Source organism: Sinocyclocheilus grahami, unplaced genomic scaffold (assembly GCF_001515645.1).
Source record: "Sinocyclocheilus grahami isolate Dianchi unplaced genomic scaffold, SAMN03320097.WGS_v1.1 scaffold587.1, whole genome shotgun sequence".
In the NCBI taxonomy this organism is placed as follows: Eukaryota; Metazoa; Chordata; class Actinopteri; order Cypriniformes; family Cyprinidae; genus Sinocyclocheilus; species Sinocyclocheilus grahami.
The window spans coordinates 927,219-948,717 of NW_015505766.1; the positions used below are offsets into that span (position 1 = coordinate 927,219).

At 35.1% G+C, this 21,499-nt stretch overlaps 2 protein-coding genes across 2 annotated transcripts in view; both read left to right on the plus strand.

The window, feature by feature from the left end:
* Nucleotides 1-6,140: 6,140 nt before the first annotated feature.
* On the plus strand, nucleotides 6,141-16,691 carry gata4 (GATA binding protein 4). Its single transcript, XM_016240285.1, has 6 exons — nucleotides 6,141-6,790; nucleotides 13,648-13,814; nucleotides 14,690-14,815; nucleotides 14,917-14,998; nucleotides 15,114-15,220; nucleotides 16,192-16,691. Exons 1-6 carry the CDS (start codon nucleotides 6,268-6,270, stop codon nucleotides 16,306-16,308), a joined length of 1,122 nt encoding a protein of 373 aa, XP_016095771.1. The 5' UTR covers nucleotides 6,141-6,267; the 3' UTR covers nucleotides 16,309-16,691.
* Nucleotides 16,692-19,783: 3,092 nt separating this feature from the next.
* fdft1 (farnesyl-diphosphate farnesyltransferase 1) overlaps nucleotides 19,784-21,499 on the plus strand; it is a 16,877-nt gene continuing 15,161 nt past the window's right edge. The window contains exon 1 of the mRNA XM_016240313.1: nucleotides 19,784-19,977. Within this exon, the coding sequence (XP_016095799.1) occupies nucleotides 19,879-19,977 (99 nt within the window). The 5' untranslated portion in view covers nucleotides 19,784-19,878. The remainder of the gene's footprint in view (nucleotides 19,978-21,499) is intronic.

Genomic DNA, 21,499 nt, shown 5'->3' on the forward strand with positions numbered 1-21,499 from the left:
CCCACTACACCGTAGCATTTGCATAACAACACATTATATGCCACTCAGAACACATCAGCAACTACATAGCAATAATCTGGCAGCTGTATAGCAACACACTGAAAACCCCTCAGAACACCCTAGTACCTGCATAGCAACACCTTGGCAACCATATACAGTAGCAATGCCCTAGGACCTACTTAGAATGCCAGAGCAATTAATTAAATGCCATTCAAAACACATCAGCAACGACATAGCAATAACCTGGCAACTGCATAGCGACACACTAAAAACACTCAAAAACCCTAAGTGTCTGCATAGCAACACCCTGGCAAGCTAGAACACCATAGCAACAGTATATGCAACTCGGAACACATCAGCAACTGCATAGCAACACCCTAGCAACCACCCATAGTACCCTAACATTGCAGAAAATGAAAAACCCTGAAATTATCTTTACATTTACACACATTCCCAGAGGAAAGGAAAAATCACAAATTGGATTTCTTTACTTTTCAAATAAATGTTCTGAGCTGCTATCACATTCATTTCACAGCTCTGAAACTCTTACTGTATGACAACTATTGACTAATTTGTGTCTGCTTTTTGTGTCTGGTATTTTAGATGACACTGCTAAGGCAAAGTTGGTACTTTAATGAACCGTAAGTGGGAATGAAAGAGCATGCTTACATGTTCCTTTGAGTTATCATCATTCAAACACATTTCTCAATCTGGCTGTGAATGCATATGTATGTGCGTGCGTGTGCGTGTGTGTGTGTGGGGGGGGGGTGTTGTGTGTGTCACTTGTTTTGAGCTGTTTCCTGATTTCTCAGGTTTTGTCCTCCGTGTCCAGGTCTCGTTCTGTCAGTGTTTTCCGCCTGATCCTCCGATGGATGCTCTTTTGAAATGCTCTTCCTGGAGACAGGGGGTCTGGCTGTGCTCTGACCCAGAGGAAGAGGGGCCATGTGGGGCCACTGACCCCGTCCTGAGCCCAAGAGTCTGCACAGAGCCACACAAGGACATGCATCCATCAGAGAATTGCTAAATACTAATCCATCATATTGCATATATTTTGGACTGCCTTCATGTCAGGAGCGCATCAGTGATGCCTCAGGACCAAACATATGCAAGTATGTGAATGCAAAGGCTTCTAGCACAAAATCATGCACAATTTCATTGCAAAATGTGTTAGAATGCAAATACACTGCAAAATACTGTGAGTTAGTTAAAGTTAAAATATCAACATATTCATAGCATCAAAGGAAACCCTGGTTAAGAAGAAGCAAGCAATGCATGCATGAATTTAATCAAATATATACCTTGAATGCAATGTTGCAACTTCATAGCAACACCTTGGCAACCACATAGCAATGCCCTAGCACCTACTTAGAACACCATAGCAACTGCATAGCAACAAACTAAAAACCACTAAGAGCACATAGTACCTGCATAGCAACACCCTGGCAATGTCCTAGCCATAGCAACACAATATATGCTGCTCCGAACACATAAACAATCACATAGCAACACCCTAGCAAGTGCATAGCAACACTCTAAAACCCACTAAGAACATGCAAGTACCTGCATAGCAACACCCTTGGCAACCATATAGCAATGACCTAAAACCTACCTACTGTAGAAAACCATAGCAACATAATGTATGCCATTTAGAACATACCAGTAATCACATAGCAACACCCTAGCACCTGCATAGCAACGCCCTGGCAACCATAAAGCAATGCCTTAGAGCCTATCTTCTGTAGAACACCATAGCAACTGCATAGCAACATGATAACTGGTTGAAGCTCAGAACACATAACCAATCACATAGCAACACCTTGGCAACTGTCTAGAACACCCTAACAACTGCATAGCAACACACTAAAAACTGCTCAGAACACTAAAAACTGCATACATGTAAATACAACATACAGTTCACATCATACTTGTGTAAAGTATTTTTTTCTCTCTCTTTAAATGCTAAAGAGTCAGGACTCTAGGTTTGCAGACAGAATAATGGTAATATTTATTAGTTCACATTCCACCATCTTGATTTCCATTCTTGCAACGCGTTCAGTTCTCCAACAAACACACACTCCTCCCCCCACAGTCAGTCTCATCTATACTATCTTTCGTTTCTCCCTGTCTCTCCCTCTATCTGCTCTCGTCTTCATCAGCAAACACCTCGTTCATACTTGCTTTGACAGTGGTCTGGCCTGAACGAATTACACAGGCACTTCTGAGCTGAACGTTCAGATAACTCGTACATACCTCACAAAAATCTCTTCGAGCAATAAAGAGATAGAAATAAAAAGCATGTGTGACAAGAAAACATCTGTTGTGATAATGCCCATAGTTTTAATTATCCTGTTGTTTTATTAGAGGTGTTTTCTAAATCTATAGTCACTAGTACTAGAGCTCATAGTGATGCGATCAAACAGCAACAATAAGTGTTAATATTAAGTTTGTGCTCTAGACATGAATGATTCCTTAAATCATGTGTCCTGTTGAGGAGAGGTGTGCTGTTACTACCTGTCAGCAACCACCTAGCAACCACCCAGAACATGCTGGCAACATTATAAAAAACACTTAGCAACTGCATAGCAACACCTCAACTCCCGCAACACCCTAGAAACTGCCTTGCAACACATTAAAAATGACTTGGAACATCTTGGCAACTGCATAGTAACGCCCTGGCAACCACCAAGAACTACCATAGCAACACCTTGACTCATACAACACCCTAACTTCATAGCAACACATTAAAAATTACTTGAAACATCTTTGCAACTGCATAGCAACGCCTTGGCAACCACCCAGAAACCACAATACTATGGCAACCACGTAGCAGCACACAAAATGCCATTCAGAACACTTTAGCAATTCCATATCAACACCTCAACTCTCACAACACCCTAAAAACGGCATCGCAATACATTAAAAATGATTTGGAACCTTGTAACACCTGCATAGCAACGCCCTGGCAACCACCAAGAATACTATGGCAACTTTATAAAAACACTCAGAACACTTTAGCAAATGCATAGCAATGCCTTGCCTCCCAAAATACCCTAGCAATTGCATAGCAACATATTAATAATAACTCCATACGTTTTAGCAACTGCATAGCAATGCCCTGGCAACCACCAAGAATAATATGGTAACTTTATAAAAACACCCAGAACACTTTAGCAAATGCTTTAGCTGGCTCCCAAAACACCATAGCAACTGCATAGCAACAAATTAAAAATTACTTTTTAAAATTACTTTTTAATTATTTGCAACTGCATAGTAACACCTTGGCAACCACCCGGAAATCAGAATAGTATGGCAACCACATAGCAGCACAATAAAAGCCATTCAGAACACTTTAGCAAATGCATAACAACACATTAAAAATGACTTGGAACATTATAGCAACTGCATAGCAACACCTTGGCAACCACTCAAAACCCAGAATACTATGGCAACCAGATAGCAGCACACTAAAAGCCATTAAGAACACTTTAGCATATGCATAGCAACACCTTGACTCACACAACACCCTAGCAACTGCATAGAAACAAATTAAAAATCACTTGAAACATCTTTGCAACCACATAGCAACTCCTTGGAAGCCGCCCACAATCCAGAATACTATGGCAACTATACAGCAGCCACTAAAAGGCGTTCAGAACACTTCAGCAAATGCACAGCAACGCCTTGACTCACACAACACCCTAGCAACTGCATAGCAACACCCTACAAACTGCCCACGCAAGCCTTGTGTTTATTTTGTAAATTGATTTGAATTTTATTGCTTCTGCAGACAATGGAAATTCTCGAGCAAGTTCCTGCCTTCTGTTTTGTTGTCATTTATCAGTAGTTTCCACGTGAGAACAGCGTCATATATGTTTGTATTATTGTATATCTACGTACTTGTGAATTAATTTTATGTGGTGCTGCAAAGGGACAATAAAGATTTCTATACTCATCATCCTAAAATGACTCCTCTATTATTTTGATTATTCTAATACAGGGATTTTCTAACCTGTCCTGGAGGACCCCCAGCCCTGCACATAACTCATCAGCTCATTAGTAGAGACTACAAGACCTGAATTGGGTGTGTCTGATAAGGGAGACATACCAAATGTGCAGTGCTGGGGGTCCTCCAGGACAGGTTTGAAAACCCCTGTTCTAACAGACAGCTATCTATAATGCTTGTATTGTAGAGGAGCAGACGTGTGATTGGGATCACAGGCCAGCAGCAGCAGCCGTGGAAAACGTCCCATTGAGGTTCACAGTGCCATACGGATGGAGACGGAGCCGCTGAGGAAGCGGGGAGCGATATGGAGGAGATCTGCTGATTTTCCAAGTATTCCAGAACCTGCTTCACTTAAACTGCATCCTGCCCTGCTTTGGACTCACTATCAATAATATCCTCTGTGATACTGTGTGTGTGTGTGTGTGTTCTTGTTTTTCTATTCTGGTGAGGACTTCGACCTGAATACACACAGACTCATGGGGACTCATGTCACGGTGGGGACCTAAATTGAGGTCCCCATGGGTACAAAAGCTTAAAAATCATACAGAATTTGTTTTTTTGAGAAAGTAAAAATGCAGAAAGTCTCCTGTGAGGGGTAGGTTTAGGGGTAGGGTTGGTGTAGAGCAATAGAAAATACCGTTTGTACAGTATAAAAACCATTACACCTCAGAAATTCAGCTCATCCACTCATTCACCCAGAAAATCCTTAAAAAACAGTAAATGGGTTTTTCAATTTATTTTTGTTTCTCTTCAAGCAGTCTTAAATGTGCATATTGTCTTTTTATAATAGCAATTTATGTTTTTATTGTCAATACTGATTCAGAATAAAAAAAAAACAGCAATTCTGATCTCTAATTCTGCAATTAGACAAAGAAAATGCACGTTTTTAAACAGGAAATAACATAACATAAAACGGAAGGCGCATATCGAGACGCGTAATTGTAAATTGGGAAGGAAATGGACACCATGAAAGTCTGAGTTTGTTTATAAAGAACAGCGAAATGACAGAAAAAATGTGTGATTGAAAACAACAGCAGCGAGACTGCAATCACATCCATCACTCTACAGAAACCACTGATAAATATTAGAAATATAAATACAATATGACATAGAATATTTTTTTAAATGACTTGCATATTATTGTAACACTAGTATATCAAATATGAGAATTAGTTATGTGAAACATGGTTTTTGTTTTGCTTTTAAAAATGTCACGAGAGGCATGATAGAAATTATGCGTATATTTGATATAATACAGATTTTCTTTATTCTACTGACCTGTGAAATTCACAGTGTCAACGAGAAAAATGTAAATAGCTTTAAAAAAATTGTCATGCAATATAAGTTCATATCTGACCGTGCTCATATATAGCCTATTATATAACTCTTAGGAAATAATCATGTGTAATTAAATAATTTCGATAAACTGTACAGACAATTATGTATAAACAGCATTTTAATTCGGAAAGATCTAAAACTCTTCCCTGCTTTTCTCTTGTTTCTCCTCTCCTTTGCTTGTCAGTTGTCACGCGACATCTATGTAATTTATTCAAAGCATTTCTTGAGGGTCTCAGTCAAGTGGGTTTCATCTTTAAATGTGAATTTTTCATTCTTTGAATTTATGCTCTTTTCTTGCAATACTGGAATTAAGGTAAAATAAATATATATGTATATGTATATGTATATTGATGTTTTGTAAGATAAGTGTTTTGGGGTTCTTTAAAGGACCAGAACAGGTGCTTTTCTAAAGAACTAGAATACAAATGATTTGGAAAGAGTTTTTATATGACCATATTCATTAGTTGAATGGAATATATATATATATTTTAAGTAGAATCTCAGGATTCATTCGTATGCACACGCGCAAATATACATATTGCAGATATTACGCGTAGTAAATAAATGTCACACATGAACTGTTGGTTGCATCATAATGCTTCATAACGTTCCTTATATGCATCATAATGATTTTAGATTTTAAAAAAGGACATTATATTTAGATAATATAGTGTGTTGTTTATTTGCATGGCGCAGACATGATCGGAATATCGTGTTCCTGTAAAGAGGTCGGTGACCCGAGCAGGAATGAGATGCGCTTTACTGGAGGCGGAGAGACGGGGAGGAGTGCTGGGAGAGACTTCAGAGAGACTATCCACCCTCATCATCCTCTGCCGTGAAGTGAAGCAGAAAATGCTCCCGGCGGGCGCAGGGTGAACTCAGCCCGGTAAGATCGACGCCGATGCTCCGGTCCTCACGAGTCACCTATGGACATGTATCAAGGCGTAACGATGACCACGAACCACGGACCCGCGTCTTACGAGCCCGGTTTCCTCCATAACGCCGCTTCGCCGGTGTACGTGACGCCCACTCGGGTCACCCCGATGATCCCGGCGCTGCCGTACCTCCAGACGCCGCAGCAGAGCAGCCCGGTGTCCGGACACTCGGGATGGGCGCAGCCGGGCGCGGATACGGTCGCTTCTTACAGCTCCACCGGCGGGCACCATCATTCTCCGGTCTCCAGGTTCACGTTCTCCACGAGCCCTCCGTTAACCTCCGGGGTCGCGACGGCCCGAGAGACTGCGAGTTACACGAGTCCGCTGAACATCTCCGCTGGCGGGCGGGAGCACTACGGGACCCGCGGTCTGAGCGGATCCTATCACAGCGGGTACCCGGCCTACGTGAGTCCGAACATCGGAGGCTCTTGGACGGCGTCGCACTTCGACAGCTCCGTGCTGCACGGCCTCCAGAGCGGAGGAGCGGCCGGTGCCGCGCGACACCCGAATTTAGGTGAGAACTCTTTTTCTTAACCGAATCGATCAATTATAAATAAAGTAAAATAGAGTTCACTGAAAAAATGGTATAGCAACGAAACTGCAAGTCATTTTCACAAATAATCACAATGAAACGGCAGACAGATTGAATTAACATGACATTCTGAAGCAGAAAGACTTACTCCAATCATTTATTTGCAACTTTGAAAAATATGTTTTTTTTACAGTGATGCATTTTTGGTAAAAGGGATATTTGAGATCTTAACATTAGGTTAGGAAAAAACCTGATGTGCATTTGGGGTTGCACGTGTTACGAACTTTAAAGGAGAATTTGCACGACAAAACTTATGATTCATTAACCGATATGAGAATAGACATAGGCCTACATTTGATTGAACGCTTATAAATGTACTGCTAATTCTACCTGCTCCTTCCGTGAATGTATTTCATTGTTGATTAAATAGTCAAAGAAAGACAGAATGTAGGCCTATGTTGTTTTGTCAAGGTTGCGTTGCGTTTGTAAGCATGTGAGTGAAAAACTACAAAATAAATATTATTATTTTTTTACATTTATGCCTATTTTCGGTACAGAATAACAATTATAATTCAGTATAATTCAGTTTTGTCAGGTAACCTAAAATTGCTTTACATGGTAAAATCTACATTTAATTTGGGCTTTTATGGGTATAAACAGCAGCTTTTGGAAAATATGCTGTCTTTTGATCATTTGGGTCTTATACATTTTAGCTGAGATTAAAAACAAATTTTTTTTAAATGAAAGATTACGGAGTTGACATGTTTATAATAACCAGTTTTGTACATAATCAATGTATGTGAGCCGAGAATTTATATGATTTCACTCTGATCGAGTTTGTCATAATACATACTGCAAAAATATGATCTGAATCTGAATATAGACCAATACAACACTATTGTATATATATATATGTGTGTGTGTGTGTGTGTGTGAAAATGTGCAGCTGTCACTTTAAATAACTTTCATCGCGTGCAGTGTAATCTAAAGATTGATTCCGTCAATAACTGATGTTATATTGAATAGATTACTGGATTGGCTTTAGCATTATCATATTATTATCAGCAGCAATTAATAATTATATCAAAGGGCATGTGCATTTACTGCTAATCATTTTGCTCGTGTTTAATATGAATGTTTTACTGTCGCTTAAACTTTAAAATCGACAAACACGATTATAAATAGTCAAAAATGATTTTTTTTTTTGATTGAAAACTGCGAAATAAATATTATTTTCTATAAGAACTGAATTTATTTTATGTCTTGTGTCTTTAAGGTCGAGACTCGATACAATCGAGACAATGAAAAGGGGGTGAAAAAATTGTATTTCTTCTTTTGGGATCGTTTATATTTACTTTAAGACATAATGTCGCTATTATAAATCATGCAAAATCTAAATATTATTTTTAGCCTTAATACGTGAAGTTGTTTCACTTTTGTTTACATTTCATGAAGAGTAAGTGCTTTCATTAAAAAACGCAAATTAATCAAACGCTTATGATAGTTTTTATTTATTTATTATAATTTTTTAAGTATGCTCTGTTTATTTTCTGGCGTGTATATGATTAATTTTACTTGCGAGAGACACTTAAAACATGCATTATAGTCGCACAAATCAGTAAGACAATAATTAATGAATAATATAATTCACTGCACAAAGGGTAAGCCATACTTTCATTCAATAAATGCACAAATCCAAACGAAAAACGAATAAATTACGTTTCGGGTCAAATAACTCATTTTAACTATTTAATTTGGTCATTTTTAGCCATAATACATCTAAAGGATCAATAAGGGTTAGATTAAAAAATAGATTCGTTCTGACGATTGTTAAAGAATTGCTATATCGAAAGTGTGATTATGTTTTATGTGTTTAATTTGACTTTTTTTAATCCTGTTCATATGTTCAATTATTATAGGCCACTTTTAACCCACATGGTATATTTAAATAGATTCAATGAAAATTAGATGAGGGTGAACTGACCAATTCGTGTAATAATGATAATCAGTCAGTATTTATATCAAGAACTGTTAGTATGATCAGCATTTCTTCAAGATCAAGATCATCATTTCTTTCGTTTTATTGTTATATTGTGTCGTTCAGAGTGAGAGACAATCACAAATCTGTGTGCATGATAAATGATGTTTGCCTGAGAAATCAAATAAACTATAGAAGCAGGTTTTTCATTAAACCTAATAACTGATAGGAATCTTGTGCTTTTAATAGCCTGTCATGCATGAACCCAGAGATGGACTTTAACATGAGACTGAAAGAAGCCTCAGTTCATTTTGGTTTCTGTCTTTCTGTATTTTTTGGAGGTTTTGCAGCTAGAGAGATTTAAGAAAAAAGCAGTTTCCCAAAAAAGGAGAATTTCTCCAAATGGGGCTCATGTAAAGGTGTGTGCTTGACCTCTAGTCATCGACGCTGAAGTGATTGTCCCAAACAAGCTGTTATTTGCCCGTGAAGCTGAGCTGAATGATTCCAGAGGCTCTTGGCAGGTTTTTGTTCGTGTGGGTTGAAATCTCAAGGTTAGAGCTGCTGTCAGCCTGGAATAAAGGCCACTTACAAAAATACGTTCTGAGAACGTTGTGCTAACGTTGTGGGAACATTCTATTTTATGGTTTAAATATTTTTATTATCAGAAATTTTAGCAGACAGTCACTTGTAATTACACTTTTTTAAATACAAACATATAAAACTTACATTTTAACAAATAAACATTAAAAAAAGAAAATGAAAACAAACAGTAGTCATGAAAATAATAAATAAACAACAACAAAAATTTTTTTTTTTTTTTTTTATGATCTGAATCTGAATATAGTCCAATACAACACTATTGTATATATATATATATATGTGTGTGTGTGTGTGTGTGTGAAAATGTGCAGCTGTCACTTTAAATAACTTTCATCGCGTGCAGTGTAATCTAAAGATTGATTCCGTCAATAACTGATGTTATATTGAATAGATTACTGGATTGGCTTTAGCATTATCATATTATTATCAGCAGCAATTAATAATTATATCAAAGGGCATGTGCATTTACTGCTAATCATTTTGCTCGTGTTTAATATGAATGTTTTACTGTCGCTTAAACTTTAAAATCGACAAACACGATTATAAATAGTCAAAAATGATTTTTTTTTTTGATTGAAAACTGCGAATTTTTTAAATACAAACATATAAAACTTACATTTTAACAAATAAACATTAAAAAAGAAAATGAAAAACAAACAGTAGTCATGAAAATAATAAATAAACAACAACAAAAAAAAAAAATTGTTTTTAATTCATTTCCCCCCCACCCAAAAACTTAACCCATAAGTGCTGTCCGGTGGTAAAAGTAGGTACTGAAGGCATAATAAACCTATTAATCACAAGTTTGTAGAAAGGAAATAAAAGGTGACCACATTTTTTCAAATAACAAAATCTTGTCTATTAGGGTATACCTGATTCTTTCCGGATGTAGTGTACCTGTCAACTCTGTCAGCCAGAATTTAAGAGTTGGAACTTCTTTTTTCTTCCAAAACAAAAGGATAAGTTGTTTGGCAGAGATCAACCCATATGAAACAAACTGTTGTTGTACCCGTGTAAGTCTCAAAAATTCTTCGGAAACTCCAAATATAATTAATATAGGATCTGGTTCGATAGGAATGTCCAATGTATCTGTAAAAACTTGGAATATTTTGTCCCAGAAACTCTGTAATGTGGGACACAAGACATAGCAATGAGACAGGCTGGAATCTAAAAACTGACATTTGTCACACAGTGGAGACACTTCTGGAAATATTTTATTCAATTTACACTTGGAATAATGAAGCCTATGAAGCACTTTAAACTGAATGAGACAATGTCTTGAATTAATGGAACGTCTGTGGACCAGTTCAAGACTTTGTTCCCAAATTTCACTAGGAATTTCTACTGCAAGTTCTTCTTCCCAGGCAGATTTAATATTCCCAATGGATGGACTTTTCACCTGTTCTAAACCCTTGTAGAGCAAGGAGACGGTACTACCATCTCTAAGACATCTTTCCAGAAATGTGTCCAGATACATGGGTGAAGCTGTGACAAAATGAGCAACGTTAGACTTCACAAAGGCTCTTATTTGAAGGTAACTAAAGAAGTGATTAGAAGGAATACTGTATTTCTCACACAGCTGGGAACATTCTATTTTATAAATGAGCAAACATTATGGCAACGTTACTTTTGAATGTTCTCGGAACGTTCAGAAACAAGAAGTAACATTTAAAAAAATGTTTCAGGAAAAAAAAAAAACATTCCATAAGCAATGTGTATGATGCCAAACATTCTGAGAACATTGCGTTTTGAAAACATTATTTCTGAAAGTTCTCTGAAGTTTTTTTTTTCTTTTTTATGTTTTAAAATGCAAACGTTAAGGGAACGTTCCATTTGATAACTTTGCTAACATTATGGGAATGTTACTTTTGAAAGTTCTCTTCCACGAACAGTGTATAAATAATGTGTTTGTGCATTTTTAAACATTATTAAAGACCAGATAGCTCTGAATGTACATTCTATTCATGTTATTTAATTATTGCAGTCTGTCCAGTGTGCAGAATGTGTGCAAATTATTTTGCATTGTTTTTTATTATTGCAATGGGTGTTTTTTATTTTGCACTTTTTAAATACTGCACTGATTATATTTATCTATTTCATTGTTCACTGCTTTATTATTGCAGTATTTATTTTTATTTTGCACTATTTTTATTATTGCAGTGTTTATTTTTATTTTTTTATTTTGTTCTAATTTTATTACTGCAGTCTCTTTGGTGTTTGCAGAAAGTTCTTTTTATTATTGCAGTGTGTAGTGTTATTTTTTATTTTGCACTATTATTATTGCATTTATTACATTTATATATATATATATTTATTTTTCACTGTTTTATTATTCGATCTTTAATAGTGTTTAATAATCTATTTTTTTAGCATTGAAGAATAAGTTGTAAAACTTGCTGTAAAAGCTGTAAAAAACTGAAAAGACTGCAATAATAAAATATTCGTGCAAAATAAAAAATAAACACTGCAATATTAAAAAGTGCAAAATAAATCATAAAAATAAACACTGCACTAATAGAAAGTGCAAAATAAATCATAAAAATAAACGCTGCACTAATAGAAAGTGCAAAATAAATCATAAAAATAAACGCTGCACTAATAGAAAGTGCAAAATAAATCATAAAAATAAACGCTGCACTAATAGAAAGTGCAAAATAAATCATAAAAATAAACGCTGCACTAATAGAAAGTGCAAAATAAATCATAAAAATAAACGCTGCACTAATAGAAAGTGCTAAATAAATCATAAAAATAAAAAAAATACTGCAAAATAAAGCAACATTGGAATAATAACAAATGATGTTAAAAAAGTTGCACAATAAAAACGAATGTTCACTGATAGCTAACAGTGTGTCTCAGCTCTTTGAAGATCATAATCCTCTGATTCATCTGTGTTCAGAAAGAAGAGGATCAGAAAGGTTGTTGATGTGTGACAGATGAGTTATGATGCTGAGTGAATGTGACAGAACGCTTGCAGCTTGTTAAAGGGGTTTGAAAGCCTGAAGAATGGTTTAGTGAGAGAGATGAATGATTAGTGTCCGTCGCTCAGTGGTGTAGTTAAGGGCCCCTCAGGGAGAACTGTTTCCATTTATAAAGCTGTCTGATAGAGACACCGCAGACCTCCACACACTGCATGAGCAACAGCGCCTCCTGCTGATCAGGAGCCTTCAGCAAAAGCTAGACTTCACATTTTGCTGTCAAACATGTCTGACTCTTCCTGTGATGTGAAACATCACTATTGCACTATTTTTATTGCAGTATTACTTTTCTTTATTTTTCACTTTTTTTTATTATTGCATTGATTATCTATATTTTGCACTTTTTATTATTGCAGTGTTTATTTTAATTTTTTATTATTGCAGTCTTTTCGGTGTTCACAGAAAGTTTATTTTATATTTTGCGTAATTTGTATCACGGTGTGTGTTTATTTTTTATTATTTTGCACTTTTTTATTATTGCATTGATTATATTTATCTATTTTTATTTTCCACTGCATTGTAGTATTTATTTTTCTTTTGCGTAGTTTTATTATCGCAGTCTTTTCAGTATTTGCAGAAAGTTAATTTTTTCTTTTGCATAATTTTTTTATTATTGCAGTGTTCATTTCTTTTTTATTTTGCACTATTTTTATTGTGTTTGCAGAAAGTATGTTTTTTGTTTTGCATTATTCTTTATTATTGCATTGATTATATTTATAATTTTATTATTGCAGCATTTATTTTTCTTTTATTTTGCACTATTTTATTATTGCAGTCTTTTCAGTGTTTGCAGCAAGTCTATTATTATTTCTTTATTGCAGTGTTTATTTATTTATTTTATTTTGCACTTTTCATTTTTTACACTATTATATATTATTGCAGTCTTTTCAGGGTTTGCAGAAAGTTTATTTTTACTTTGCACTATTTTTATTATTGCAGTGCATATTTCTATTTTATATTTAGCACTTTTTTTAATCATTGCAGTCTTTTTTAGTGTTTGCAGCAAGTTGCAAATGCTTTGGCAACACAAGTTTAACAACTTATTTTTCAATGCTGAAAAAATCTGACTAACTAGACTAACTAGATCAGCATTTTAAAGCACCAGAACATAGATGCTTTTCTACAGAACTACAGAATAGAAAGGTCTTTGTGAGATGTAAATGTTCTCCAGTGAGCACAGTGCAGGCCTGATGTGGACTGATTTTCAGTGTAAGAGTGCAGGTCTGTGGTTTTGTTTGAATGTTAATATGTGTGAGTGTGTTTGTCTGTCCGTCTCTCCTCAGAGCTGCTGGAGGATTTCTCTGAGGGTCGTGAGTGTGTGAACTGCGGGGCGATGTCCACTCCTCTGTGGCGGCGGGACGGGACGGGTCATTACCTGTGTAACGCCTGCGGTCTCTACCACAAGATGAACGGGATCAACCGGCCGATCATTAAACCGCAGAGACGACTGGTGCGTTTCACCAGCAGCACTCACGTGAAAATACTCCGATATTTTTCTATTTCAACCTTACAGTCTATGCATGTATAATAAATAAGAATCGTACAAGTAATAGTATAATACAGTACAGTTCATTAAACTCACGTTTTTTATGTTGTTGATCTATCATAATTAATAAGCGGTATAAAATTACATCATTTGGAGCATGTGAGAACTTTGCTTCAACCTTATTCATTGTTTGTTTTTTTTGCACTTTTTTACTATTGCAGGGTTATTTTTTTGCACTGTTCTTATTATTGAAACATTATATATTTATATTTTATATATTAAAAACTTTTTTTTGCATTACTTTTCTATTATTGCAGTGTTTATTTTATTAATTTTCCATTACTTTTTATTATTGCAAGGTTATTTCTGTGTTGTTTTTATATTTTTATTATTGCAGAGTTTTTTTTTCTATTTTTATAATTGAAACATTTCTATTATTGCATTTATTATTTCATTATTTTCCGTGTTTGCAGCAATTTTTTAATTTGCACTGTTTTTGATTATTTCAGTGTTTGCAACAAGTTTATTTTTTATTTTGCATGAATTTTTTATGATTTAAGTTTATTTAGATCTTTTTTTCTTTATTATTGCAGTTTTTTGTGCACTTTTTTCATTGTTTGCAGCAAGTGCATTTTTTATTTTGCATTACATTGTATTCATACAGTATTTATAATTTTTTTTATTATTGCATTTCAATTTTTTTTTTAATTATTGCAATGTTTTCAGTGATTCCAGCAAGTTTTCTTGTTTTGCTTTATTTTTTATTATTGAAGTGTTTTGAAGGTTTGACTCATATTTGTAGACTATCACTAACCTGCTGGTTTCTGTCTGTCGCTCAGTCTGCGTCCAGACGGGTTGGTTTGTCCTGCACTAACTGTCAGACGACCACAACCACTCTCTGGAGACGTAATGCAGAAGGAGAGCCGGTCTGCAACGCCTGCGGACTCTACATGAAACTCCACGGGGTGAGGCAGACAGTTTGTACAGTTTTTGTGCCCAAAACACTGTAGTAACATGTGTGAGCAGCAGATGGAGTCAGAGAATGAGTGTCTGCTCTTCTGTTCAGGTTCCTCGTCCTCTGGCCATGAAGAAAGAGGGAATTCAGACCCGCAAACGCAAACCAAAAAATATCAGCAAGTCCAAACCTGGTGAGTGCAGATACTGACCACTGCATGCAACAGAAAACTCTTCTCATTCATCTCACTCTCGATAGTATGTCAAGGAATCAGTGATTGTGACCTTTGACCTGTGTGTGATTTGTAGGGTCATCTGAGGGTCAGACGCAGGCCAGTCCCACAGATGAGCCGCGGCCCATAAAGACGGAGCCAGACACGGCGTCAATCTACACACACCACAACATGAACACACCGGTCAGAAAACTAAATACTGCCGTTTTAGAAATAATAATATTATAAACAGTAACTGAAATATAATACAATATATATGTATGTATGCATATTTATTTAATTTAATTTATAAATTAATTAATAGTACTATTTAAATATACATAATTTGTATATATAAATCTAAATATTAGTTTAAATATGCAATATAATACATATTTTTAGGCAGCATTTTTTCTCTTTTATAATTATTATTTATTATTATTATTTACATGAAGTTAATATTAATTAAGTAGTTACAAGAGTTGCAAATTACATATAATTGGTATTATTAAATATTATAAATAGTAATATTACAAATTATACATATTATAAATAGTAATATTAAATATATTAAATATTTTATATATAATCACATATTCAGGCAGCGTTTCATTTCTTTTATAATTATTGTGCAGTTTATGAGTTCATATTCTTTTAAAGAGTGCATATATATAAGTAAATATTTGTATTCAATTCAATTAATATATATATATATCTTTTTATTTATAAATATTATAAATATTAAGTAAAATATTTAATATATTTAATATATTTAACAGTTTTCGAGTCCATATTAATTTAAAGAGCTATTGAAAAACCTGAAAAACTATATGTATATATATATATATATAGTTACAATTGTTATTTATAATATTTATAAACATAATATATGCATAAATAACAATTGTAACATTAAATATAATACTTACATTATAATAAATAATAATAATAATAATAAATATAATTACAGTATATGTATTACATTTTATTTAAATTAAAATTCATAATATTTAAGTTTTTTTCATTTAAAATCTCAGTGTAGAAAACTAAATGTCCATGTTTATTTACAGTTATTCATTTATTAAATGCTTTTGTCTAAAGTAATTCTTATGACTAAAACTCCAGCACAAGTGATTGATCCCAAGCAACACAAAGTCTTTCCTTTGTCCATCCAGGTCTCTGCCTTTCCGTCTTATATGGGAACTCCGAGCTCAAGTTCTGCTCTCAAACTTTCTCCAAGTGGATCTTCCAGCTCCAAAAGTGAAGTGTGGAACAGCCTGATTCTGGCATAAGAAACCGAGATCCTCCTGCTGAAAGCGTCACTCCCTGTAGAGCTCAGAGCCGGCCTGCAGAACCTCGTCTGAGACCAGAAGATCTGGTCTATCTGGTGCCAGAACCAACAAGCTTCAAATGAAATGAAGTGGGACCCGAACGCTGTGCTGGATTCACATCAACAGATCAGCTGTTGATCAGAAGCAGAAAACCCTGGAGCTGATTATAAATGTGCTGCGAATCGCACGAACCAAAGACCATGAGAACATTATATAACCTGAATGTTCAAGATCACAGCCTGATGTACTTTACTCATCTTTCAGACGTTGGTTTCATTCATTTTAAACCCTTTGAGTGGCATTCAGTTGCCATAGATAAACGTGTTAAAGCATTTGCTTCATCCGAGATGTAGATGAGTTTGTTTCTTCATCAGATTTGGAGAAATTGCATCAGTGTCTCACTGCAAGTGAATGGGTGCCGTCAGAATGAGAGTCCAAACAGCTGATAAAAACATCACAATAATCCACAGCACTCCAGTCCATCAGATAACATCTGGAGAAGACAAAAGCTGAAACAAATCCAGCATTAAGACGCTTTTAACTAAAATACATAGAGTCCATAATCCATAACAACGCTTCTTTCAGTGAAAAAGTGTTCTGGTGTGAATCAGGAAAGAAATCTGCACAGATCAAGCACCATTTAAACAGCTCTAAACATATATGTGGCTGGATTTTGATGCGAGAGACAACAGCAGATGCACTTTTTCACTGGAGGAAGCGTTATTATGGATTATGGACTCTATGTGTTTTAGTTAAAAACATCTTAATGCTGGATTTGTTTCAGCTGCTTTTGTCTTCTCCAGATGTTCACTGATGGACTGGAGTGCTCAGAGTGTGATGTTTTTATCAGCTGTTTGGACTCTCACTCTGACGGCACCCATTCACTTGCAGTGATACACTGATGCAATTTCTCCAAATCTGATGAAGACACAAACTCATCTGCATCTCGGATGCTCTGAGGGGGAGAAAATTTCAGCAGCTTTTCATTTTTGGGTGAACTATTCCTTTAAACAAAGTTTTGCACAGGCAAACACAACACTTTTCTCAAGAAGATGAAGTAATTGTTGCGGTTTGTTGCGACCTTTTTTAAAAACGGAACTCTTCAGATACAATTTTTAAATGAAGCTCCAAGCACTCCCGCTGAATTTTAATGGACAATTCTCTCTTTCCCTTCACACTAATATCTGCAGGGAACTTTATTTTCTTTTTTATTGTCATGATGAACATGTCTGTGAGCAGATATATTTCAAAGAACTTGCAATGTGTTCATCCTGCTCACATTTGACTCAAACCTTTGTGTTTTGTTCACAAAGAAGATGTAGGTGTTAATTTGTGATGGCATCTGTTGTCAAGACTGTTGAGTCGACCTGAAACCTTTGCATTAGCAGCCAGACACACCAGCATTAGGCCACTAAAGCCACTTCCTTGAAACTTAAAAAAAAATAACCCTCACCACAAATTTGACTTCCTTTTCAAATCTAAAACAAATTAAAGAAACCCCCTTCACTGCAGCTGAGCTCCTATAATTGTATCTGATTTTTAAACCTTCTTATATTTATTTCTATAAAGAAAACAGGGTTGCAGTTTGTCTTTCCGACTGGAGAGATGTCAGACTGCTTGTAAAGTCACTTTGAACGTGTGATCTCTCATTATAGATTAAACATTGTTAGCATTTCTCATTAACCTGTAAAGAAAAATAGAAAATGCACATGTAATTCTTTTCTTGCAGCAGCATTCTATAATATTATAAATGTATATAACTGTATGTACGCACTCCATGTTTAGCTGTTGTTGTGCTACACAACATCTATGTGAAAATTAGATTAAACTGCTTGTCATTTTAGATTCAACTAGAGTTTCCGTGTCTTTAAACGCAAATCTGTTTAATAATAAAGTCAAATAATAGTTTAACAGTTAAAAACTAATAAATGCCCAAATCATTTTTATTTGTCAAAGACTAAAGGCCCGTTCACACTAGGAACGATAGCTATAATGATAATTCGCTGTAAAAAAAATTCCGGTAAAATTTACAGTAAAAAAACGGCAGCTGTGGTTGCCCGGAATTTTACCGTAAAAAATACGGTAGCAACGTTTTAGGTTTTACGGTTTTACGGTTTTAACTTTAATTTACAGTTAAATACCGTAATTTCATTAACTGATATAATGTTAATATACCAACCTATTGAAGTACTGAAATCTGTTTTGTATCTTTGTAATACACTGATAACCACCAAATGCAGGAGGTGATGAGAAAGTCACATGATGAACTAAAGCCCATCACAAGCAGCTTTTAGATAATAACATATATAGAAGGTGCAAAGTGTTGTTCACACAAACACTAAAAACCTTCACGGTAACACACATGACACTGAAATAATGCAATAAACATTAATTTAACAACATTAGGTGTAACACACAACCCTAATATACAAAACTGATAAGAAAAGCTAAGAAGAAATAGTTATTTAAAAAAAAAAACATCACATTTGAAATGTAACGCAGGGAATTCTGGGAATGTCAGTTTACGGTTATTCACTGTAAATTATACGGTCTTTTTCACTTCCAAAAACGGTGTACTACCGTAAAATTAATGTCCAATACATGTAATGTCCAATACAGTTTTTCACCGTATATAGTAGGGGAATTTACCGTTAACCATTTAACAGGTTTTTACTGTAACATTTTTACAGTCTTTTACCGTTAAATTCACGGTCATTTTTATATTAGCGCACAGTGACGTTCTGTCTATTTTAAACGCATTATTTTTTGTCGTCGGCCGCTTTCAAGAACGTTTACAGGATGGATTCTGATTGGCTGTCAATGTGTTATCCTTAATCAGCTGAGAGAAAAATAATTCTGAAAGTCCAGTTACAGGCTATCTCTGTGCTGTTATCGTTGTAGTTGTGGTGTGCTATTCTTTTACATTTAGAACTATTATATCGTTATCGTGATGATTATCGTGAACGATAATTATCGTTATAATTTTTGACGTCTGCATTTACATCTGCAAGACGTGTTTTTTAGAGTGTTTGCTCATCTGCAATACCTTTCAGATGTCAAACAGACGTTTAGAAGATGTTTATGCACATGTAGAGTAATTATTATTGTAAATAACAATGTGTTCTTGAATGCCATTCTATTGTTATTGTATTGAAACGCGATATAAAATATTCCTGAGCAATACACATTATGCACAAGAATAGTGTTTAATTACTGTGGTTATATATTATATAAAACCATGTTAATGTTATAAGCAATACAGATAATTATTTTAATTCTTCAACTCCCTCTGACCAATCAGCACATCGCACTGGTTACTGGGCGGGCCGTCACGCCAGTCGCTCTCGCCGCTCATTGGTCGATGCGCTCTAAGCCCATGACCCCTCAGCCAATCAGAGGAGTCAGTCGATCGTGTGAGTGAGGGATTGTCTGATGCTGTACTGGATCTCTATAGAGTTTGAATGGAAATTGCAGCGCGTGGATTTCAGCTCACCTGTTAAGAACAGCGTCCTCATAAACACACGGGCGAAAATGGACATCCTCAAGTCTCTAGGACACCCGGAAGAAATAATCAACCTCTTTAAATACAAAATAGGAGGCTTTTGTTCTATTATGCCTACATTGGATTATGTAAGTAGCCTAAATGCATTTTGAGCGTTCATCTCATTCATTGTGTTGTATGTGCATATAAATAGTAATATTATAAATTATACATATTATAAATATTCATTGCATGCACAATACGTGTTTTGCATTTATCTGTCATTATGCATGTCAGATTTTATTAATGAACGATAAAAACACGTGTTTTAAGGAGATTACGCAGAGATTAAAAACAATTGCATCAGCTCTGCATCTAAAGATGGCACATTATTTATGATTTTCCAGCAAGCAGGGCATAAACAGAGTGTCAGCATCAAATGGATTTGATTTCATCCGGGACTGGAGGGGGAGGTTAGTTTGAACAGAAAGGAGACCCGAGGATTCGTCTTATATAATGAGCTTTGACGACCTGAGGATGCTGTGCGCATGTTTGACAGCTAATCCACATCCACACTGATAAACACTGACAGACAGAGCGATAGAATGGTAGAGAGATATAGATAGGCACCCTAACAGCACCTGTACATCACGGAGACGTCTATTTGACGTCTGCATTACATCTGCAAGACGTAGCCTATTTTTTAGAGTGTTTGCTCATCTGCAATCCGTCTATTGGAAGTTTCCTATCCTATCAATCTCAAAGGTTTGGACACACACAGGTGACTGAATCAAATGCTTTAAATGAATTTTGTAAATAAATATAAGATCACCTTATGTACAAAATCTACTTTTAAATAGATTTTAGAATAGAATTAAATAATGTATTTTTTTAAACTTGCATAAATTGTAGAAGATAGTGAAGGAAAACAGCACACATCTGGATAACCTACTAGACTTAGAAGAAGCTCAAATATCAGTCAAAAGTTTTTGAACAGTAAGATTTTTAATGTTTTTTAAAGAAGTCTCTTCTGCTCACCAAGCATGCATTTATTTGATCAGAAATACAGCAAAAGCAGTAATATTGTGAAATATTTTTACTATTTAAAATAAGTGTTTTCTATGTGAATATCTGTTAAACTGTAATGTATTTCTGTGATGTGCAGCTGTATTTTCAGCATCATTCCTCCAGTCTTCAGTGTCACATGATCTTCAGAAATCAGTATAATATGCTGATCTGCTGCTCAAGAAACATTTCTGATTATTATCAATGTTGAAAACAGCCGAGTAGAATTTTTTCAGGTTTCTTTGATGAATAGAAAGTTCAGAAGAGCAGCATTTATCTGAAATAGAAATCTGTTGTAACATTATAAATGTCTTTATCATCACTTTTGATCAATTTAAAGCATTCTATAATTTCTTCCCCCCCCCCAAAAAAAAATATATATACTGACTCCAAGCTTTTGAATGGTATAGTGTATAATGTTACAAAAGCTTTTAATTTCAGATAAATGCTGATCTTTGGATCTTTCTATTCATCAAAGAATTCTGAAAAAATGTATTCAACTGTTTTAAATATTAATAATATTAATAATAATCAGAAATGTTTCTTGAGCAGCAGATCAGCATATTATACTGATTTCTGAAGATCATGTGACACTGAAGACTGGAG

Coding starts and splice junctions, on each gene's coding strand:
- gata4 (XM_016240285.1), top strand. CDS start 6,268: ATGGACATGTATCAAGGCGTAACGATGACCACGAACCACGGACCCGCG. Junction 13,815..14,689: donor TTAAACCGCAGAGACGACTG/GTGCGTTTCACC, acceptor TCTGTCGCTCAG/TCTGCGTCCAGACGGGTTGG. Junction 14,816..14,916: donor TCTACATGAAACTCCACGGG/GTGAGGCAGACA, acceptor TCTTCTGTTCAG/GTTCCTCGTCCTCTGGCCAT.